The sequence below is a fragment of the Aristolochia californica genome, unplaced genomic scaffold, assembly GCF_029961685.1.
Source record: "Aristolochia californica isolate CCGP_79_NKW_82.1479 unplaced genomic scaffold, dmAriCali1.0.hap1 SCAF_1, whole genome shotgun sequence".
NCBI classification, from domain to species: Eukaryota; Viridiplantae; Streptophyta; class Magnoliopsida; order Piperales; family Aristolochiaceae; genus Aristolochia; species Aristolochia californica.
In genome coordinates, this window is record NW_027181770.1 from 354,454 (window position 1) to 377,514 (window position 23,061).

Sequence of the window (23,061 nt, forward strand, 5' to 3'; positions counted from 1 at the left end):
TCCAGACATGAAACATGCCATGAAGTTGATAAGGAATTCACTTTCAGAGAAAGGTTGATAATGTCTCACCAGTATCCCCGCACTATTTATTCCCACCTGCTCTCTCTTTCCACGAGGTCGCAAACGAGATCTCACCATTGAAGGTTTCCCTTGTGATGTTCTTGGACAGAGCCACCTCTTCAGTGATTTCTGGTGTAGTAGCACTTTGAGCTGTAGCAGGAATGGCATCATGATGATGCAAACTTAACTCCCGCATGTATGCTGAAGTTTCTCTTTGGTTGGAGAGCAATGACTGTCCTGTTTCACTGGACTCGTTCCTTGACAGGTTCTGCCGAGCTAGGGAATGCCAATATTTGAGACCCTTTGCCACTCGTTCTGTGAATACATTCTTATTCATCACTGAACCCATCTGTTTGACCATTTAAAATAGGATCAGAATTAAAAATACCTTGTTTCTTTTCAGTGTTTTAGGTGGTTCAACAGGTGCATTTACCTGTGTCACAACTGCGTAGAGAGGCAAGGTTACATAACCGCACAGAAGTTGAACCATCACACCCATGGTTATCCTTAGGACTATATCTTCTGTCTCCCGGTGAAAGCAAGATCTCAGCCCGAATTCGTACTGTTCTGCAACTATGTCAGAGGTGGACACCCATAAAAATCGCATAAGCAAACCAACTTCAGATACCTACCCATGTCCAAGAGAAAAATGCTATCTGAAAGGAGTTCTGCCATGGGATTTGAAGACCTTTATTATTACATAGAAGTAAATGGAGGTTGGATAAACTGTTTACTGCCTGTTGGTTCCGTTTGTGTTACCTGGAAAAGAATGAAATGGATGAGATGGAGCAGGAATCTAGGTTGATGGAACCAGAAGAGATGATCATCAGGTTTGACAAGCAGTGTTCCTCTAACTATGGCCCCTTCACTTTGACTCTCCTGACACATCTGGGTAATGATGACTTGAAGTTTTGTTCCTACGATCAAAACCATCTGCAAATATCATTTAATTTTTTGTTGACAATCTAAGCCACTTTGGTGACAAAGTTGGGTTCAATTCTTGGGCTTACGAAGAGAGGGATGAAGGGGAGCCAGAAATAGCTATAAAATCCTGCAAGACAAGAAACGAGACAAACATCCATGAGAAGTTTCCTTGGACAAGCACAAATACAAGGAGGAGGGGTGTTTTACCGTGGGCACTGAAGAATATGAAAAATATTGAGAACATCCAAATCCAGAAGCTGCACAATCCAAAACCGTAAGATGTAAACTTAAAATATCATAGTAACTTGATAGTGAGACAAGGTTCTGACATTCTACTCTGTTACATCTTTTACCTTATTCCTACCACCACCTCAAAGTCATCGTCAAAAGCTCTTGCAAGGAACTTCTGGAAATTAAAACTGCTGCCATAGGTGAAGTGGGCCTGTCAGCGGCATGCAGTGAATTGTAGTTACATTTACGAATAACTCAAATTTGATGGTTGTTTTGTATCAGAGTAGGTACTCATATGTAGGTTTTCACCCAAATTATCCACATGTAGAACCACAAGAGAGGGCTTACACGTGAGGAAGAGTGTTAAGGAATAGTCTCACATGGATTATTGAATACAAAAGTCTTAGAGTTTGTTAGTTGGAAAAGAGACTTCCTAAGTTGTATGCCTACCTTGATGAATCCAATACGAAGAGCAAAGTAGTCTGCTTTGGTTACAGATCCTCTAAAGTGGCGTAGAAAACAAACCTGGAGAGGAAGGATCATTTCAGATGAAGCTGACATCCTTGATAAAAGAGGGAGGTGAAAGTCACACTTACTGGCCAAAGCAGCCATGGATGACTGCTCCACAACTTCAAGTGGCGTTTCCCGAATGGTGTCTGGCGAGTGAGTTGAAACCTCCTTGAATCTGTGCCCAAACATTTTGTTAGTTCATTAGGAGAGAATTTTTTTGAAGCATGCCTGCTGTTTATCTCTTCGCGCGTATTTGAATGCAATATCAGTTAGAAATCGAGTAAGATAATGCACGATTGACTTCACCGTTTTCGATTCGATAATGGAGGCTTCTGGTTTCTTCCTCCCAGGCTTTCCAGCGCTTCATCTGCGTTATCAACAGTGAAGAGGAGAAATCTGGTAAGATAGCTAAGAACAATAGATGGAATACTATTGAGGGTTTGAAAAATTCGGGAGTGAGTTGTTTCCATTTGTTATTTCAAAAGATGTCTGATGGGCATAATCTTTTCTCTGCAAGGAATATGTGGAATTAATTGAATCCCAATTACCTTGGTCGTTCCCAGAAACATGGTTAGAACACAGTATAATACATGAAAAACTGCCAAAACAAAGATGAGTATGTGTAGCTCCGTTATGCCTCGTCTCGACACGAGCGGGACCATCCCCTGCCAACGACAACGAATTTGATCTTTAGCTCTTCCCCTATTCTAAGATTACTATTCCTAAAACCAGAACAGAAACCGGATTGCAGGTAAATATCATGATTCTTTTATTGTTTCTCTTTCTTTTCCTTTTCTAAATAGACAAAAGTTTCCTTAATAACCTTGACCACACAGGAATCATAGTTCACTGTATCACCAGGGTCTGTCTTGTTCATGGCAGATGTCTCGGTGGCGGAACTTGTAAGAAGTTCGAAGGAACTATTTTCTCCTCTGCAGGGGAGAAAAGAGTCGGCTACGCGCTTTCTGACACAGATTCTGGAGATTGGCTCTTCTCCGATGGCCAGCAACAATGAGATGAACCCCAGTTGCATTAACCCTGCGATAATAACATCCCAGTTTCCATTAAGTAAAACAGCCCCAGTTCAGTTCCTGTTTATCCAAAAGAAACTTGCCTCCTCTCACCTGTCTTGATCTTCTCCAAAGCTCGATTAAGTGACTTCCTCTTACGTCGCTTCAGAAACTGCATGATAACCGATTACCATTTCATTTGCTATGAACAAATGATGAGAGATGTCTCTGTAGTTTCTGTACAAGGAATTACCTTGGTCATCAGGTGCAGCGCTGCTTCGATGAGCATAGAGAGACTACAGAGGAACGCGCAAACGATGGCAACCGCCCATGTAGAAGTGTCTTCAAGTGATCTTTGCGCCATTCTTCACAAGCCAACGACTTGTCTCGTGCGGATGGAAACGAAGGCGGCCCTTTATAGAATTTTACTCTCTCCGACAGTTTCTTGTTGATATGTTCTTCAAACAAGTATAGAAGAACGCTACCTAAGTACACAAGGGAGGACATCTCTGTCAGCCATGACCTTCCACTCCCTGTGTACGGCAGCCAGACAAATAAATAAAAAGGACTCGTTTGACTTTACATGATCTGAAACGGCCACAGGGCCTCTGTTCAGAGCTTCGAAATCGAAAATCTGAAGCGAGTGGAGATCTATACGATGAATTGACTGGTTCAGTATTTGAAAGGTCTTCATGAAAGGCGTTTATTAAGATCAAAATCTCCCAACAAAACTCACAAAAACGTGGGTGATGCAAGTAATGAACGCGATTGTAGTGTTTTTAATCCTCCAGGCGACAATAAAAAATTTACAAAAAAAAAAGGGATTTGGTGAGATTGCAGACGATTGAGAAGCAGGTACGTCTCACCGTACAGCCCACTTGACCACGATCCTCCGTATCTGCATTGTTTGTCTCATTTTAATATGCCGTCACAGTTCAGTTCCTGCAATTTCCCACCAAACTCAGTTGGTCAAAGCACGCTTGTTTCAATCTGCCACCGACCCAAACGAAACAATGCTCATCTTATCTCGAAAAGGAAAGAAAGAAGAAGCAAAATCGTCGGATTTGATCCATATCGTCTCAAATACGATGCTGGTGATATCGAATAGCTCCAAGTTGATATTGATTCTCTTTCCCACAAGTTTATGCGAGTCATTTTTTGTTTCAGACTTTCGTGGGTGTTACTTTATTAGCCTCTTTTTCCACGGCACGCTGCCATGGTTTCTGAAGGTTGATTCACTGTGCTTTCATTTTTCTATCATGAGTTGGACATTAACGACTCTCCCTTGTGGTTTGGAGAAGTTTATGCAGATTCAGAAGTTTCCCCGACAGCTTATTCCCACCCCAACCCTGAGCCAAAGTAAGGTCTTTCTGAAGCTGGGTACAACGAGGATCTTTGTTTAACCTGCTCCAATGGCGTTTTGAGTACAGGATGTTTAGAGTCACAGCCTAAACTATTAATGACATATATTTCCATGCATTAAAAAATCTAAGAGAATGAATGGATCAGAGCAAAGCATGAATGAACCATTCATCCCTACAAATCATGGGAGACATGAATAAGACCGTCGGATCTGGATTGTTGAAATAAAAAGAAAAATGTAGAGTCTCTAAATCCCAACCAAGAACTGTTCCGTCGATGGTTCTGGTTCTTGCTCCCCCTGTAATGGTCAGAAGCATAGACAAATTATGAGAATGGAAGAGTTCAAACATAGGCTTTTTTAGTAGAGAGGATTACTTTATGGCTAGTCCCATGATTTTTAGACGGTAAATGAGCAAATCATAGGTTACACGTTGGATCCACCTTAAGACTACATGAGGGGGAGGAGATTTTCCTCCTACAGGCTGACACTAAGCACTGGAAAGGGGGAGAGGAGAGGACCGAGTGGCCTCCTTCCCCCCTCCCGTTCGTTTTAGCAGAAATCTCGATTTCCGCCATACATAAAAGGGAGGGGAGGGAGGTTCCTCCGTCCCTTCTCCGACTACTCAGACACAGGGAAACTTCATTCCCTCTCCCATAGGATTCCTTGGAAGCTGACCGGACGGTGAAGAAGATAATCGCTTTCCTTGTCTCCATTTAGACGGGGGGAAAGGCGGGAGGCCACTCCTCTCATAGACAGAAAGGGACTCCGTTTGATTAGCCATAGAAGGAAAAGGTAGAGGATCCCCTTCCCGTCCATCTCGTTTTCCACTAGAAAACCTCCTTGCCCCTTTGTTGTCACTCGGTGGCCCATCAAGAAGGTCCGGCCCATTTCGCGGGAGGATAATTTCACCCCCTCCCCCCTTCCATATCAAGGTGATGGTGCATTGATTGAACTAGCATGTAGGGGTGACACCAACCCAAATTGGCTTGCAAATCGTTCAAACTTGGCTTAAAAAATGATTGGTGTAATTCCGTTTTTACTACAGCTCAGGCTCGAGTTCAAACTTGAAATAAGACTCATTAAGTATAACCGGTTAAACTCGGTTTTTTAACTCGTGTAGATTTTTTATATGAAAATAACCTTTACTCTAATTGGTCTTGTCAATTCTCTCTGTAATTAGTTGATAGTTATATTTACCTCAAACCTCGAAAACGATCGATCATTAAACCCTTTTGGGTCCTTCAACATCTAATACTGTTATTTGCCAATGAAATAAATATTATTGATGGAGGTGTTAAACTGATTATTATATATTAGCATGTTCCATTTCAAAATCTTTGACTCATATGTGATAGCTTGTTGTTTAATAGCACTAAGTTTATCACAATATTCTCGTTATTTATTGTTATATTTTTTATTTTTATAATTTTAAAAATAGGTCGAAACTCAAACTCAATTAGAAATTTTGGGTTTTAATTCGATTCCAATTTGAGGCGAAAGACTGAGTTAATTGTGAAATATTTAAATCAAGCCAAACTCGAACATATGTAGGTTTGAGGTTGGCTCGACCCTACTAGCCCGGGCAATAACCTTTCACCAGCAAGTGGTATTTTGGGAAATAAATTGAATTTTCCCATATTCAATTATTAAAAAAGTTAAAAAGGTACTTTCAGAAATTAAAAAAGCTAAAACATTTACAAAGATTGACGAAAATCATCAGTGTTTTTCACAAATTATAACCTTTGAATCCCGACGACCGTCTTCCCGTCCGTAGCTTTCTAGCGTTCCCACCTGTCTTTCAAGGAAGAAGTCCCATAAACACCGCCATTTTCCGGGTTCGCCATGGATCAGCTGCTCGCTCGAACAAAAAACCATTGTTACCTCTTTCTACTTTCTCCAACCAAAAGAGATTTCTCCATCATAGCTTCCATTGGCCTTGGAACGTGACTGGAGCGGATCCTCTTCGATTATTTCAACGACCGCGTAATCGGTTTCCGTCGATTCTTTTCCTTCAGAAATTGACGTGTCAACTGTATGAGAAGGCGAGATTTCTGAAGTATGTCCACTGAGATTTGATTTCTTCATTGCTAGCTGACGTTTTGCCACAGTATGCCAGTTCTTCAGACCTTCAACCACCCGTTCTGTGAATACCACCTTCCTCATGGAGGAACCCATCTGTAGACATTAAAGCAGATAACGATTAGCAAGAATGGACCAGAACAGAATTTGTAGCTAACCTAATCAGAATTTTGTGTTCACCTGTGTGACCAGTCCGTATAGAGGTAGAGTGACATAGCCAATGAGGAGCTCAACCAAGAAGCCCATGGCAATTCTGATGACGATATCCTCCGTAGGTCTATGGAAGCAGGATCTCAGCCCGAATTTGAACTGTGTCATGATCGATGGATTAATATTTCAATTCATATTATTTTTCATGTCTGTCTTCAGAGTCAAAAATAAAAAATAAAATTTGAACGAAGGACTTACCCACGTCCAAGTGAAGAAGGCAAGTTGAAAAGCGTTCTGCAACCAAGAAAATTCTGATTCATGAGAAAGTTGATTTTTTTTTTTTAAGCATTTGCAATCAGAGTTACGGAGGTTTTGTAGGGGTTGATTCACTTGCTTGTTGTTGTCTTCTCTTCTAACCAAATTTACCTGAAATAAGATGAATTGGATGAAATGGAGGAGCAGACGAGGGCGACCAAACCAGAAGAGGTTGTCATCGGGCTTCACCACCAAAGTTCCTTGCACTACGACTGACTCATCCCTCCTCTCCAAACACATTTTCGTTATGATAAACTGTAGTTTTGTTCCCACAATCAAAGCCATCTGCAGAAACGTTTAAAATTATTACTTCTCCAAGCCTGGCTCTGCCTCATAAATACGACGAAGGTTATGAACTTTCAACTTACAACTAAAGGAATGAAGGGAAGCCATAAGTAGTTGTGAAATTCTGTAACAAATTGAGAACAGACGAACCCTAATAAGTTCTTGAAGAAATTAGTTATATCAAACAAATTGAAACGTTAGGGATTCTGTTTCTTACTATGGGCGTTGAGAAATATGAAAAAAACTGAGAACATCCAGATCCAAAGACTGCAAAAGAAGAGAAATCCAAAGTAACATTCGCTGTTCTTGAACTTAATCAAGGAAATGGATGCAAAAATTTGACCGAGGATGAATCACAGACCTCATTCCCACCACTTTTGAGAAGTCTTCGTCCAGAGCTCTCCTTAGAAACTTTTGGAAATCAAACTTGCTCTCCGCTGAAAAATGAGCCTGCAACAATAAGAAGAAACTCTCATACGATTGGCCAGAAAGAGAAGGATTTGAGTTCATCGGTTGACGTTGGTTTCTACCGTGATGAATCCGTGTCGAAGAGCAAAATAATCAGTTTTCGAAACGGAACCGGTGAACTGTCTGATAAAACAAGCCTGCATTTTTAGCAGCAATTCCGAAAGAGAAATTAAACGAGGACAGGGAAGGAATCATAAAGAAAAATCGAGATTTTTTTTTTGGTGAGAAAAATGAACTCACAGGCCAAAGGAGAAGAGGATGACCACTCCAGAACCTCAAGTGTCTCTTTACAAAAGAAGTCTGCTTTGCGAGCTTGAACCTCCGAGGATCTGCAATAAATTAGAGAGATCAGAACTATTCTGCAAAAAGTTCTAAAAAGAATTAATGATGGTAGCTAGAACATACGCCAAAACAGTAGATAACAGTTCCTTATTTCAGTAAAAACCATTTCGTTCATTAGCGAGCTACAGTGGTTGATATCTGGGATTGTCTTCACCAGAGAAGACGAACTCCAAATCAGGTAAATACCGGCTTTCATGTATATCTATCTCGTGATTATCTATCATATCATGCCGTAGCATCTCACCATCCTGACCCTTTAATACAGTAATAAACAAGAAAGGGTTTCGAATTTAATTTCACCAATCTTCCCTTCAGCTTTGGATGCGACCTTTCGCCAGAAAGATTTGATATTTTCCTCTAAACAAATCCAACTGTGTGGACCTAATTAATTGACGAGCTCATTTCATAAACCCCTCAAAATTCAAGAATGCTAGAAAAAACAGGTGGAGAAAATTGTTTCCCAGCTTTCAACGTTCTCCATCTTTGCCGTCAAGAACCACTAACTAATAATAAGAGGGAATTGGAGGGAAGTTGAAGCTACCCACAAAAGCTTCATTCTCCCAATTTCCAGAACAATACCATATTTATCGGCGGTAGTTAACAACTACGGACTCAAAGAACAAGAACGCCGGTACGTTCAACTGTTTCAGCCCCCACATGAGCTAGTCTTGTCAGTACTTGCTCAGACTGGTTTACACATTTTGTCCTGTGTCGTCCATCTCCCTCTGTTCATCCTCAGAACCAAGGCTGAACGTGAATTAAAGAAAAAAGAGGAAACGAAAAGTCAAAAAAGGCTTAAAGCCCTAAAGTTTTTGACCCATTGTCAACGAGAAGCTGTTGATTGAAAAGACTCTACTACTTTTTCTACAAATTGGCATCGGACCAACAGGGCAGACGCAATATCGGAAAAATTAGGTGCATGCAAGTGGAGATTCATTACCGTTGGAGAACTGGTAGTCGACCGTCCTGGTCTCTTCTTCCCAAGATTCCCATCTGTTCATCTGAAAATATTGGATGGACATCACGTTATCCGTTAGTCTGAATTACGGAGTACGCATAAGAACAAGAGGAGCGGCCAATTTTTTCCTATTTGTGGGAATTTCATCGTTTGACGGTAAGATTTTTTATGGCCACGGCGTTTGATTCTCAGACTTGGGAGTCTGGAGATCGGAAGAGAGAAAAAGAAAAGACTTCACGTTAAATTTAAGGTAAGGTTACCTTTGCTATCCCAAGTGCCATAGTCAGAATGCAAGAGAGAACATGGAAAACAGCCAAGACGAAGATTAAAAACTGCAATTCGTTGACGCCGGTACTCGTAAGGAGAGAAATCTTTCCCTGCTTTGCAGACAATATTGTGAGAAATGACAGAAAATTTTATACGTTTCTATCAACAGATCGTCCGTGAAAAAAAAAGCAATCCAAGATTCGCTAAATGTCACCTGTCGTAGGCAAGTGCCTTCCTCTAGAATAGAATCTGGCAGGGTGGTGTTTTCGCATGGGGCGAAGGAGTCCCCCATGCTCTTGGGGATGCATATTTTGGAGATGGGCTGTTGCGTAACAGTCAGTAACAGGGACAGAAATCCTAGAAGCATCAACTCTAATCTCCGGAAAAAAAAAAAAAAGAAAAAAAAAACATCCGTTATAACTTTTCCGTGGAGGATTGAAATGAGGTATATGGCGCGCGTAAAACTCTCATAAACCAAACTGTTTCATCGTTCATTCGCTCACCTGCCCTGATGTTGTGAAGAGCTTGAATGAGATATTTCCTTTTTCTTTTGTGCAGAAACTGACCATAGGAATAGCACAGCACCAAAATTGTCAAAAAGAAAACTAGATAAGAGTTTAAAAAAATGTTCAATGAGATTCATCATCGTATACGGATGCCGATGAAGGCGAAATACCTTAGTGAGGAGATGAAGACCGTGTTCTATGAGGATGGAGATGGTTATGAGGACAGCAGAAACAGTGGCGACAGCCCATGTGGGTGTTTCTTGTAAGGAAGCCTCGGATGAAGTGGTTCCTCCAGCCATGGGAGTGAAGCTGTGCTGGGGGTGCGAGGGAAAGAGTATCAGCTTGTTAATGTTGATGGAGAACAGATTCCGTGTCTTCTATAAGATTCGTCAAAGAAAAGGCGTTTCCTTTCTTTTCCTGTAGCGGCTGATGGAATGTCTTGAATGTACGCATGAATAAAAGAATCGAATAAAGTCAGATAGAAAACCAAAACAAAAAAAAAAAGAGGAGGAGGAGAGAAGGCGTTGATGATCTCACCTCTTGTATTTATAATTGAAAAAGAGAAAAAAAAACTTCAGAAGGATTCTTCGGTGATCAGCCAAGGGAAGGATGAAGTGCGATGAGACAAGATAACTAAACGCGTAGCAGCAGGAATGATTTAATCAATGTTTGAAATTGAGAGATGGAGATGTCAATGATGTATACAGCATTTCATTTATTTTACGAAAGAATTGTATGGTTTTTGAGGGAAACGCTTTAGGTCACGAATTGCAGTGGCGAGTTGGTGACCGTCCATCTTCAGAAACGCGGTGCTGGGTACAGTCCACACATGTTTGGTCCCTTGTTTCATCCGGGAAGACGAAATGCAGAAACTGCAACGTCCTTGTGAATTTTTTCTTTAATGAACTTTCTAATTGAGAAACCGAGCGAATATGCTTCGCCGAAATTCCGGATCGTATCTAGGGACGTACGAACAATAAATAAATGAAAAAATAAATATGTGAGACATAATTGTTTTTTCACCCGAAAGTAATTAAAACCGTCGCATGTAACTTTTCACGTATCAGAGTTAGGTCCTAAGTTCAAAATAAATCACTAATTTTCTTAGAAAAAAAGCAGCCATTTTCATTTTCACACAAAAAAAAATAGAGATTGAAAGTAATAGTCAATTTTTTTATTATAAAAATATATATATATATTTTTTATTACTGAGTAATGCAATGCTTTTTATTTCAAAATCACTGCTTTGGAGTATTAATTGATTGTTGATTTCAATCTCTTATGGAAATCATTGTTTTTCCTCGACAAAATGGTGGTTTGTTTGTACAAATTAGGATTTTCTTACTCAGAACTTCTTTCGATCATCTGGTCTCTATGCTCGGAACTTTCTCTCTCCCGGAAAGCTTGCTCCCAAGTCTAAACGTCTTGACTCTTGACCCCGAGAAGCGTGGGCCATTGATGCTCCTGGCCAGAGTCTGAACACCCGGTTTTCTTTCTCGATTATAAATGGTATCGGGGGAAAAAACACACAAGCGAATGTGATTGATCGATACCAAATCATTTAGAGTGTAGAAGGAAGCCGTCCACGCATTTATACCGAAGGTGGTGGTGGTGGACGCCCACTGGGTGGCGCTGCGTCACTTTTTCTGTTTACTTTGTCTCCATGAGTAACGCGTCTTGGATCATTATAATCACCATGACCGATCGCGTCCTCACTGGGTTGAGATCCATTTGACATTTTGGACGTCGCTCTGGTACCGCCCAGCAGCCAACCCCCCCTCATTTCTCTCTCTCTCTCTCTTACACGATTTTAATCTTCGACAGTGAGAGCACTTTGGACCACGAAGCCGCGCTCCGGGGCGTCGCACGTTGACGACTCTGCTGCCCTACGTCGACATCACCCTATGTGTCATGGAGCAGGTCATCGATGGGTCTGCAGTCCGCATTTCGGGTCTAAAAGATTAAACGCTTTTTCCAAAGGTTCCATTATCAGTCTTTGGAAAGATTTGCAGTAGTAGATAGTGTGTGATCAGGACAAGCTTGACCTTGAGGATTGATGAAGATGCTAAAGAAAATTGTTAGTTTCGACTGATATTAGAGATATTTGAAGATGCTAAAGAGTAAAGAGTAATGTATACTTTAGGTGAATTAATACTAGTAGCCATATTTATCTAATAAACCATTAATTTATAATCAGACCTTTTTGAGTGTGGTCACACCCAACCCAAATAAGTAACCATTTTTTTAGACCATTAAATAAGTTGTGTTAGGCACACGTGACGACCCTTTATACTGCTTTCGTATTTTCATACAAACTGTTAGTCATATTGGACACTTATTTATTTATTTTAAGAAAAGAGTAATGAAAGATCAAGACATAAAACGACCCTCACGCACCTGTCACTTCCATGTAACAACCCTTTATTGACTATTTGGAAGCTCTTAACGATGACTTAATTGTCTCCATGTGACTTTTTACCCCTGTTTGAAATACAAAAATTGCATGAAAAATAAAAGAGAAAAGAAAAATATGTTCTGTTAAACATTGGAAAATGACTCTCCTTCCTTCCTTCCTCTCTCCGTCTGGAAACATCTTCGTGAGTCGTGTTGTAGGATTCGAGTAGATGGCTGGGGGCAACTTTCATCTCGTATGGTATTTGCGTGATTGAAGAACCTTTGAGAACGGCTTCGGCGTTCGGCAGCCTAGCAAAGTTGCCACCTCCTGAACCAGAGCAGCCCGAGAGAGCCGTAAAATTTGCTAGGCTGCCGACCGCCGAAGCTCGAAAAAATAACCAACCAATTTACCAAGTAAAAGATTCAAACAGAAACGAAAAAGTATATCGGCCACAACGGCAATCAAAGATGAGCAGAGCATATAAATACCTGCACGGAGGTGTTCTCTATTGGCATTTATGACGTAGAATTTGGTGAGGAAGACGGTGGCGTTGGCTTGAGTTTCAAGATTCTAGATTTATTGCAGGCTAAGGTCTTATATTACAGTGTTCGTAGCATTCAGTGATTTGCAAAGGGCTCAACATGCATCCATTGCAGCTTATCCGCATGGTTGGAGGGTTGAAGAATGGCTTCTATAATTTCTTTGAGTCTATCGATTACATGGTTATGCAAAAGGGAAAGGGTGGGAATTATAGGAGTGGAGGAGAGAAGGGGATAGCTGTATTTAGGGATTGCATGGTTGGAATTAATATTTATGTTAACAAGAGTAGAGTTAGTACCAATTTGTATAATTTGATAGCTTTGTTTATTGATCTTAACCGACTAAATATTACAAAATCACTCGACTGAGCTATTTAAAGGTTAAAAAATTTGTTGGCTCAGGCGCTCCATCGTCAATTGTGTTTATCCAAGCAGGCTTGGCGTAGTTAAGAGTACTGAGCCCAGTAGCCCAATCTGGTTTCGGTCTGGGGACTGATGCCTAGGTTAGGGTGGTAAAAGTAATTTCAGAGGGAAACTGGTTAGGACAGATGGTAGGAATCTGGATTCCCGGCTTCTCTCGCCTTTTTCTACCTTCATCCTTCCAACAGGGGGGGTCGTCTTTCCCTCTTCTGCCGATTTTTTCTTCCTCGCCTACAAAGCCTCTTTCTTTCTCCTTCTCTGTCTCTCTCTTCGGTGGATGGCAAAAACCAACAAGTACTCCTCCATCAACTTCAACGAAATCTACGGCCCCAAGAAACCTTCCTCTTCCCCTGTTGCCCATCCTCCTGCTGCCTCCCACAACGCCCCCATCTCCACCGCTCGTGCCCATGGCCGCATGCTCGTCCTGACCCGCCCCTCCACGCCCCACCCGCCCCCTCCTCCCGTCCGCCCTCAAACTCCTCCCCAGAAACCGGCCGATCCGTCCCCGCCCTTCCAACCCGAATCCATCTCTCTCCGCCCTTTGGGCCGCACCGATTCCTCCTCCACCGTCTCTCCCCATCCCATCAAAGATGAGACAGATCATCTCAAGCTCGGAGACAAGGAACTGAGAGACTCTCAGCCAGTGACGTTGCCGAAGCCGGAGCCATTCGTCCCGCCGCATCTACGGCCTGGATTCGTCGGTCGGGAGGAAAAAATTGGCCAGGACAGAGAGAAGCAGGGGTTTCGACAGCGCGACGGGAACTTTTCGTTCGGGCAAGGGCACGCGAGGGAGGGAGAGGACGGACGACCCAAGTCGGGAGGATACTACGAAGGGATGAATCGCGTCGGATTGGATTCTGATCGGAATCGCCCTTGTTCCATCGGGAATCGACCCAGTTCAGGTGGTGGATCTTATGGTTCTTTCTACAGATCACCTCCTTACTAAGATGGTACAGGATGCCCGTGTCCCTTCCTGTTTTTATTTTTCCAGATTTTTTTTCTTATTGTTATGAAGTTACCCAAGAAAAAAGGACGGCCGGAGAGCAATTTGCTGCTTAGGTTCATTTTGCGATCGCCGCACCATTGCATGTGTTCTATGAATGTTGGGATTTGGATACAGAACTCTCTTTCAGTATTTTTGGCAGAGCTTGGCTTTTGTTTATGCCAGAGATTCTACAATTTCTTTTCAAATTTTCACCGATTAATCATGATGAGATATCATTTATAAACGCAAACTCAGATTAAGAGCTTTCCGATCTTTCTCCCATATCTAAATATCTATACTATTACATTGGCGAGGAGTTCATCAGCCTAATTGTTATCAAAATTGACAGTCGAATGTGATTTATCAAACATGAATCAATATAGAACAGCAAGCAGATCCCATTTCGAATAAAATTGTAGAGGAGCATTTGCAAAGTATGATCGATAAGACAGCGAGAGCCTCCCGTATCTCCAAACGTTAGCACTGATTTCAATTACATTAAGGGCTTGAAAGGGCAATCAACAATAAAGACAAAGAGAATAAGAGGAATGTTCGTTTTTTACAGGAGGATGGACCATTTTGTAATACGACAGCTTTGGATCTAAATGGGAAAAGGTGAGCTTATCGATTGGTATCCCAGGCAGACGGGAATTTAACAGAGCCAATTTGAACAAATATTGGATTCCATACGAATGAATGAGCACTCGACATGACAAAAAGTCCAATTAGACGTTTCTTGTTTCTTTTATGGGATTTCATTTTTACATGAATCTGTTGCAAAAATCAATGCCCATTGCTTTAAAAGTATTAACATTTTTGACCGACGTCGGAAGCTACGGTCCTGGCCCAGACCTTGAGCTGCTCTTTCATCTCGACTCTAGAGCTTAGTTGAGCCCTGTTTAGCCTTGGAGGGACTGATCTCTGTACAGACCATGCTTCGGAGAGATACGGCCTCCTTACCCTTTCCTCGTCAATAGGTCTGTTTTCTTGAAGACCAGGAATCATGTTTAATATGGTTGGACTGATATCCTCCCTGTTGAAAGTGAAACCCAAATCCATGAAACCTTGCAACTCCTCGATTTCAAGTTCGCTTAGGCTCTTCTGGCGATTCGTTTCCGTCGGCTGCCGATCCCTTGGGATATTTGCTACTTTAGAGCTCTGCATTGCAATGAATAGCAGCAGTGAGATCTTTATCCAAATCGTGCAGAACCAGTAACCGACATCGGAACGAAGAAACGTATCACCCAACCAACTACACCGAAAACCGAAAAATCAGTATACCTGGGAAGAATTGCCTCTGTATCTGCGAGGTGTAAATGAAGACCTGATCTCCAAAGAGCTAACCGAGCGCTGCAATCTGGAGACTCTCGATTTGCGGCGGCTCTCTTCTTCTTGAGCTTCTTCCTCATTTTTTACCTTGGCAGGTGGAAGGGATGGAGCTCGAAGCAAATTAGATCTGGGCAAATGACTCTCCTCTTTAGGAGGAGTCACGGACGTGGAGAGCGATCCCTTGTTCTGCTGCAGTCTGGTCTGTCTTGGTTCCCGACGGCTTTCTCCTCCTTGAGCTGCGTTGTCAGGTGGAAGTGATGGAGCTCGAAGCAACTTGTGGTTGAGAAAATGATTCTCCCCTTCGCTAGGAGCGATAGACGAGGGGACGGACCCATCATCCCTCTGCAATCTGGCCTCTCTGGGTTTACGACGGCGGTCTTCTCCTCGACCTGCTTCATTCCTTCCTATGTCAGGTGGAAGCGATGGAGCTCGAAGTAACTTGGAATTGTGGAAACGATGCTCTCTGGGAGTGGTAACGGAAGAGGGGAAGATGGATCCGTCATTCGGAATCTTGCAAACCGTCTGCCGAGTGACACAGCTTGTCAAGGGCAGACTCTCATTTGGATTGCTGAAACCAACTTCCGAAACAGCAGTGGGCTCGTTCGAGTCCTTAACCACCATTTCCCTGCTGTTTTTCGAGCAAGAATCCTCAATTGAAGAATTCGAAACACCCACTCCATCGAGCGTATTGTGAAAGAACCAGTACTTTTCCAGAAGCTCCACAGGTCCAACTCTATGAACTCTGCAAGCAGCACAAACCCCACATGACCCTTCTCCTTCCATTGCGATCTCCGCCTTTCAGAAACACGGGCGAACTTTGTCGAGCCTTTTACCTTCCGCCATCTCTCCACCCTTTCTATGTCCACGTACAGAAACAGAAAAGAAAAAAACGGAAAAAAATAGGAAACCCCCAACTTGGATATGGCTGCAGGGCTAATAAGTAACAACCAACTGTAGGCTCATAAATGAAACTCGGCTTTTGCTCGTTCTTTCCATGGCTTAAAAAGTGAATGTCGGAAGAGTTTCAGGGTACACGCGAATACAAATATGGAGATGGCGTGGGAGCATCAATCACGCCATTAAAATAGCCAGATGCCCATGTGCTATCCTCATCTGTACGCGTCTCACGCCTCGTTTCCCCATTAGTTTAGATTTTCTGCTAGTGACACGATGACATCTATCTGGCTTAAATATAAGAGGAAAGATCACTACAGCTTGATTTTGCAAATTTGTTAAAGAAGGAGGCACATGGACCAGTCTGCCCATTTTTGGACTGTTGTCAGCGCTTGCTTCAGGTCACTACTCGAAATCCGAATTCATTTGTTTCTTGTAGTTCCAGGATCGTTGTGCCGATGGCGCCAGATTACGCATAGTTGGTTTTTTATGCCAAAAAAACGTCAAGAGCCGATTCAAGGTGACGAATGAATTCATTGAATGTTGTAACTTCAAAACTTTGCAGTTCCGTCACTGCTATGTCATGGAGTTTGAAAATCTCGGAAATTGCTATCTAAAGCAGATTTTGGCGATGACCAAGTAGAGGTTAGCTCTCCCAGAAAAATACTTTGATTGTAATTTACGTTGTCACTCCTGCTCGAGTGGCTCGGCATGTTCTTCTTTGGTAGTGAGAATAGGCATTGAAACTTGTAGGAGGCTTAGTACATTTTTCAAAGTGAAAGTGAATTACTCTTTTTTTGTATTAATATATAAAATTGAAAGAGTATTGTAAAGTGAATTCTTGTGTTAATGTACACAATAGAAAATTTAGTAGAAAGTGGAAGAGTTTTTTGATAAAATATGTTGACAGATTCAAGAGGAAGGTGTGGGCAAGGAGAAGGTGTAGAGGTCTGGAGTTCGGAGGAAGTCAAGAGCCAAGGCAAGAAGAGAGAGAGAGAGTAAAACGCTTAGATTTCACTTTCACTCGTTGTACACCGAAACGAGTGAAAGTGAATTACACTTTCATATGAATTTCCAATTTGTTTATCGTAGTGTCTAAAGTTTCAAATATATCCCATGATTTTTTCAAATATGACGAGAGAATTATGTAACAACAACTTTCTCAAGTACATCAATACGATCCGAGCTGTTACTGCCAAGGATAATGCCCCCAGGAGCGACATATCGTCCGGATCATCTCTGTAAACAACTTGCCATCCTTTTCTGGGATTATGCAATAGCCCCTCCATATTGAAAAGCCGTTCCAACTCTCAGATCAGATCATCATACCCTTCAAGCTTGGACAAATCAATGGCCCTGCCTACAACACTCCCGTGTTTGTTAACCTGCAGTTTTCATCTCATGACAAAGTAAAGAACAATGGAAATGACTAAAAGGGGAGCTGAAGCTGTTTACCGTTCTTACACTTCGGACTGCAGTCTTTGACATCCTTGGGTCAGAACTTGGGCTTGAGAGCAATGGAGAACCATCCTCCGCGGAAGGAGATAAAGTTGGAGAGGTACAGCCTTCATTTGATGAATTTGTTTCATTTGTTAAGGAAAATCCAAAGAGCTTGCAACTGCCTTTAGCAGATTGAAGACCATCATGCTGCTCCTTGCAATCTGCTTTTCTATGAATGGTCTGACATGTATCAAACTCTTCACACTGATTGTACTGACGATATGACAACAAGCTTCCCAAATCATTCCCATTGCAGTTTGGGCGACTCTCTGAAGCCCCGTACATCCTACTTAGACCTTCAGGACTATCAAGCCAACCAAAGTGGTCACCACCTTCCCTCCCTTTCGATATTTCTGCACCATGTGTCCTGTACAAGTGTGGAGTCCGAACGCTTCCATGTGGAAATGTTAGCACGGAAGATGGAGAAGACACAGGGCCCGGCACTGGAGTTGGTTGGGCTTGCGCAATCCATCTATTGCCACTCCCTCTGTTGAACATGCAAACCCCATCTAAACTTCCGAAACCAGTTTTGTCCCAAGCCTGTGTATCGACTCGGTCTACATTGAATCGTTGTTTCAGAGGGGAAATTTCTTGACCTTGCAAGACCTTATGGAATCCAAGAGATTCACTCAGGCCTACGCCCTTGTATGATGAGTCACTCACATTATCTCTTGAGCCAATGCAGCCCCTCCCTTCAAGCAACCTGTTGTTTGGCACAGCAATGCCTTTGTAAGGAGTTTGAAAACCCAAAATTTCTTGACCTTGCAAGACCTTCTGGAACCCAACAGGTTCCCTGAAGTCTGGAAAGCTACTCCCATCTGAGAAAAGAAGAGACCAATGAGCAAAATGTGGAAAGATGGAAGTGTACAAGGCCCTATAAACTTACTAGGAAGAGGAAACTCTGTTGTGGCTGATGGAAGACTGAGTTTGTTTCTCTTAAGGCCAGGAAGAGTGGAGCTGGAAGAAACTGGAAAAGAGCCAGAGGGTTCTATCCCCCATGGTGACACCCGGTTTTGCCTATGGGTTTCTGCATCAACATCCCACCTTACCTGCAGAGAAGCCAATAAAAAAGTGACCCAACATATCGTTAATATACAATTTCCATATTATAGTAGCAGCAGTAGAAGCTCAGTATTGAAGTGAAGAAAGCATTACCAATAGGCATCTCCATTTTGAGCCAGGCCACCTAACAGGGTCCAAGTCATCGATGCCACTTATTACCCCTGTATACCTACAACAGAAAAACGTTAATAAACAAATCTTCTCGATGTTTTGGTTAATTAGAGAAGATGTAGGTCTATAAAACATGCTATTAGGAAAAGACCTTCTCTCAGTCGCATCATCAGTTTCACAAAGCATTTTGATCCTTGTTCCAACAGAAAATGCACGACCAAAGCTCTTACAGAACTTCCAGTAGGGTATTATGAACTCTGAAGAGCTTGCCCTACAAGTCAATTACTTGAAGCTTTGAGGTTGTGATAGATCAAAAGAGTTCATTGCAAAGTAGTTCAACATTTAAGCAGACAAAAATCACAAACTAACACCCACGCAATTAGTCAGATATTTTTGTGCAAATTTTACCCAACTACATGTGTACGAATGCAAATGCTGTAATTCCTATATTACTTTAGAACACTATCTTCCCTATTATGACAGCCAAAACTAAGAGCATGCAGCAAAAGAAGGAAATGTGGAAAGAGATTAAAAGATAAATAGTGCAAGTAAAATAGATACTAAGATAAATCTGAAAAGCAGCTAATTAGCATTTTTTAAAGTTGCAACTGATTATCCAGCACATTCCAACATTGCACCTTCAAAATACTATCAACCTCACAACACTCAAAAGAATAAATATTGAAGTTGAGAAGAGAACAAATCTTCACAAGCAAAAGCCCACGGGAGATCTTCATCTAATTCCCTCAAAAAGCAACTCACCGCAGGCAAAGGGTCGTAATTGCCCATCTGGACACTTCCACAAAGAAACAGCAAAGAACTGTTTGTAATTGAATAATAACCAACTATGATATTTCTTTCCTTTAGTTTTTTCAGTAATATTCATCTATCAGAACTGAAAAAATAAAATAAAAGGTTCCTCTGTCATTTTTTGGGAAACTTGCTTGACCATCACAATTCACAACAGGTGCTGTGATACCAAAGAGAGAAGCCATCGCGAAAGTTAAAGGGAAACACAATACTTAAAGAAAGCGGTAACACATCATGACTTTCTTCCCTTACTCTGCATTTTTTTCCCAAGTAGATTAATTCCTTGAAGTATGCAATACCTGGGATTATAATATATGTGGAAACCACTCTTCTTGGCTACCGCATTAGCCACAGCAGCAAAGGAGCCCAAGTTCGACCTTTGACTGCAGAAGGCTGCATATGAAATGCCACTATGAAGTTGAGACGCTCGACGAACTCCTAGTCTCAATTCTCCACTCTCGCCCCTGAACGATAACCGTAGAAAAGAAGAAGACTAAATCAATCAATTAAAGGTTCACAGTCGAGTAAAAAAAGAAATACTTTTGAACAGTAGGCCCGACGCGAGTTGATACCTAAGAAAAAGCACAGCGTCTCCAGAAACAATTTTTTTCTTGTTTACAAATGCACTCCATCCGGTAGTGAGCAAATGCCTGCGTGGCTGACCTACAAACCGAAATACAACAACCGTTTTAAATTTTTAGTGAAAGCTATAACAACGAATCTTTAGATAAAAGGCTAGAAGAACTATTCAATGAAAGTCACACGAAGACATAAAGTTCAAATAGAATAAGCTACTTGCCTCTGTAAATGTGTCGAAACCTCCACTCGCCACCATGTAAATCCTTAGCAATAAGCTCTTGTGAAGGCCTTTGCTGCTTATAATCCTAAGACCAGCAGAGGATTCAAGTAAGGAAAAGAGGAAAATAACTGAAGAAAGCAAGATAAGTTTAGGCGAAGGCAATTCCGAATTAGATTCTGGAAAAAGGTTTTACAATGAAGACACGCATTGATGTGGTTATTAAAACGATACTATTATAACCACTTACCAGAGGAGGGAAGCAGTCTTCTGCAGCTCGACGGGGAACGGAGAAGCCTCCGTGAGTGCTAGTATCAGAAGCCGTGAGGGTCTTGCAGAACATGTGAGGCGTTGTTGACTTGGTCAAACCGTCTGCCTCCTCCCGAGTATCCGCTTCAACCTCCCCTTCCAGAGCCCTCTCCTCCATTTGCTGCCAAAACTAAAAGACAGTTAGTGAATATATCGAACTTCAATAACAACTTTTTTTTTCAGAAAATATGTTGAGCCCAACCCAATATGCATTTCAGACAAGAGAAGCGAGTGTGGAGTGGAGCAGGCAAATTGAAGAAACAAAAAATTGGGCAGAATTTGTTCCTTTACCTGATTTTCAGGCACGAGGGAGACCTGCGCGTAAACCTCATCTGTCGCCTCTTCCGCCTAGACCAGGAAAAGAAAAAAAAAAAGGTATTTCCAACCACCATTAATGATGGATGAGGAAGCTACCAATAGACGCAGCGTGAAAAGGGAACGAAGGAAAGACCTACATGAAGTTTAACGTCCATAACACGGCAAAAGACGTGGGGAGGGAGATCGTAATTCATGGAAGCGAAACCCCCCATCTGCTCCAAATGTCCCTGCGGCAAATACACCACGAAACTCCCCTTCCTGGGGAGCGAGATGAGAGGGCCCGCACATGCCTGCCACAACTCCAAACAAACAGAGGCTGACGAACTAATAGAAGGATCCTCTACGGCATCATCCATGGCGTTCAGATCGATTTCCATCAAAGCAGAAGAAAGGAACGAAGAGGAATCTCGGAAAGAGCAGAAGAAATGGATGTGGGGCAGGTCTGGTCAGTGGTGGCGTTGAAGCTTCGGATAAGGAGATACATGCCTGTGCTGCTGATGCTGGTGATGAGCCTGTTCACCCTTGGCGTTGCTAAAAGCAGACGGGTCAAAAGAGACGGAGACACCATGCGTACGTACTCCTGTTCACTCTTATTTAAAAAAAAAAATAAACAACAACAAATCTCCCAAAACTCAGCTCTCGCTCGCTCACTCTCTTTTCAAGTCTTTCTCTCATCTTCTTCTTGACTTTTGCTGTGCAGTCGCAGCTGTAGCTGCTGCTTCTGTTTCTGGTGCGCTCTGCCGCTCCATTGATATTAACTATTTAACTTTATTACTATAATATTAACTGAAAAGACGTTGTACGTTCCCTTGATTTATGATCGATGACCCATTTTACCCTTCAACATCCCAAAATGTCGAGCATCCCCTCAGTGGCGGACGGAGGGAGGAGGCAAGAATGGATTTGATCCCCGCGAGACTTTTAACGCGGTCGTAGCGTCGTACATACCGCAAAAGAGAGGAAATGACAAAGGGAAAAAAAATTAAAAAGGAAAATTGAGATAATGGTAGCCTTGTCACGTCTACTTACCTTTCTCTTGTTTTCTTCCACAGGAAACCGACTGCTTTTCTTCCGCAATTCTATGGATTACATACTCGAACGTCCGTGCTGTTTAAAAAAACGACATTTTTTTATCACAAACGAAACCAGAGAGAGAAAAAAGCGACAAATCTGGGTATAAAAGTCATAAAGAGAGAAGATTGAGAGAGGAAAGGGGTGTCCCTGTCTTTATCGAAGCAATGAATGCGCTTCGGCGGTACATGTATGGAAAACACTAATCCGGACAGAACGGGTTCCTTTTCCTTTCACATTTCCCGAATTTCACCCCAGGTTTCAGCCTCTGCCTTCCTTTTGATCCAATGAAAGGAGTTAATCAACTGCATAGATTTTCAATTTTTCTATTTGTCTCCTTTCTCTCGACTTCCGTACTTCCTATCCTGTGTTTTTCTGCATGTCTTTTTCCGTCTTTCCTTTTACTCTGTCGCCGATTTGTTTCTGTCCCACCCACCCCCCTAATCGCGGCCCCTTACTCTGTTCGTTTATTCCCTGCTTTGCTTGGCTCTTCCTATAATTGCCCGTTTTTACTAATAAATCGCATGATGGAAAATTCTTCCCTTTGTTGGAACTTTTGCATGCAATTCCTCCTTCCCCACCCCTTCTTCTTACGATTGTTTCTCTCTCTCTCTCTCTCTCTGTCTTATCAAACAGAACGTTCATCACGCTAATAAATATTCTTTTTTGTATACAAAATTTTGCTTTTTAATTCTTCGCATGTTCGTGGAATCAATTGTGTTAGTCTTCTAACCCTTTTTGTAATTATGCGCCAAAGCTTTAGACCAAAAACATTAGGTAAAGTGCTTTTTACGGGTCTAGAATCGAAGACTCAAGCAAAACTTAGAGGATGAGACGTCTCTTCATGGAAATATCCGTCCAAAAACCTGATTACGAAAAGAAGGCGATGGCAATTGAATAAATCAAGTGCACCAGGTCCAGTGTTAAATCTCTTTATTTTGGCTGCGTCCGCGAGTATGTACGTCAGAGTGCAGAAGGTACAGTCTCCCCTGTAATTTTCACTACTGGATTGAGTTAACGATGAACTGATCTGATACCACTTTGTTTTTTTCGT

At 42.0% G+C, this 23,061-nt stretch overlaps 5 protein-coding genes across 5 annotated transcripts; 1 reads left to right on the top strand and 4 right to left on the bottom strand.

Moving 5' to 3' along the window:
- Positions 1-27: 27 nt before the first annotated feature.
- Positions 28-3,099, bottom strand: LOC137954948 (MLO-like protein 12). Its single transcript, XM_068801861.1, has 14 exons — positions 2,989-3,099; positions 2,850-2,907; positions 2,606-2,763; positions 2,274-2,390; positions 2,032-2,092; positions 1,812-1,900; positions 1,666-1,740; positions 1,338-1,426; positions 1,192-1,241; positions 1,071-1,111; positions 820-993; positions 693-728; positions 494-622; positions 28-409 (listed from the first exon to the last, which is right to left on the bottom strand). Exons 1-14 carry the CDS (start codon positions 3,097-3,099, stop codon positions 83-85), a joined length of 1,515 nt encoding a protein of 504 aa, XP_068657962.1. The 3' UTR covers positions 28-82.
- A 2,636-nt stretch (positions 3,100-5,735) lies between these two features.
- LOC137954882 (MLO-like protein 12) lies at positions 5,736-9,953 on the bottom strand. Its single transcript, XM_068801782.1, has 14 exons — positions 9,639-9,953; positions 9,466-9,523; positions 9,177-9,334; positions 8,956-9,072; positions 8,678-8,738; positions 7,636-7,724; positions 7,458-7,532; positions 7,289-7,377; positions 7,145-7,194; positions 7,011-7,051; positions 6,754-6,927; positions 6,586-6,621; positions 6,358-6,486; positions 5,736-6,273 (listed from the first exon to the last, which is right to left on the bottom strand). The coding sequence occupies exons 1-14, from the start codon at positions 9,765-9,767 to the stop codon at positions 5,986-5,988; spliced, it is 1,494 nt and encodes a 497-aa protein (XP_068657883.1). The 5' UTR covers positions 9,768-9,953; the 3' UTR covers positions 5,736-5,985.
- Positions 9,954-12,991: 3,038 nt separating this feature from the next.
- LOC137954887 (uncharacterized) lies at positions 12,992-13,880 on the top strand. The gene has a single exon (XM_068801785.1). It carries the CDS (start codon positions 13,100-13,102, stop codon positions 13,766-13,768), a length of 669 nt encoding a protein of 222 aa, XP_068657886.1. The 5' UTR covers positions 12,992-13,099; the 3' UTR covers positions 13,769-13,880.
- Positions 13,881-14,541: 661 nt separating this feature from the next.
- LOC137962602 (uncharacterized) lies at positions 14,542-15,946 on the bottom strand. Its single transcript, XM_068809574.1, has 2 exons — positions 15,089-15,946; positions 14,542-14,965 (listed from the first exon to the last, which is right to left on the bottom strand). The coding sequence occupies exons 1-2, from the start codon at positions 15,917-15,919 to the stop codon at positions 14,615-14,617; spliced, it is 1,182 nt and encodes a 393-aa protein (XP_068665675.1). The 5' UTR covers positions 15,920-15,946; the 3' UTR covers positions 14,542-14,614.
- A 1,098-nt stretch (positions 15,947-17,044) lies between these two features.
- Positions 17,045-21,348, bottom strand: LOC137954895 (auxin response factor 3-like). Its single transcript, XM_068801791.1, has 10 exons — positions 21,074-21,348; positions 20,910-20,966; positions 20,560-20,739; positions 20,313-20,397; positions 20,086-20,176; positions 19,813-19,977; positions 18,855-18,974; positions 18,686-18,761; positions 18,417-18,579; positions 17,045-18,348 (listed from the first exon to the last, which is right to left on the bottom strand). Exons 1-10 carry the CDS (start codon positions 21,311-21,313, stop codon positions 17,411-17,413), a joined length of 2,115 nt encoding a protein of 704 aa, XP_068657892.1. The 5' UTR covers positions 21,314-21,348; the 3' UTR covers positions 17,045-17,410.
- Between the last annotated feature and the right edge of the window lie 1,713 nt (positions 21,349-23,061).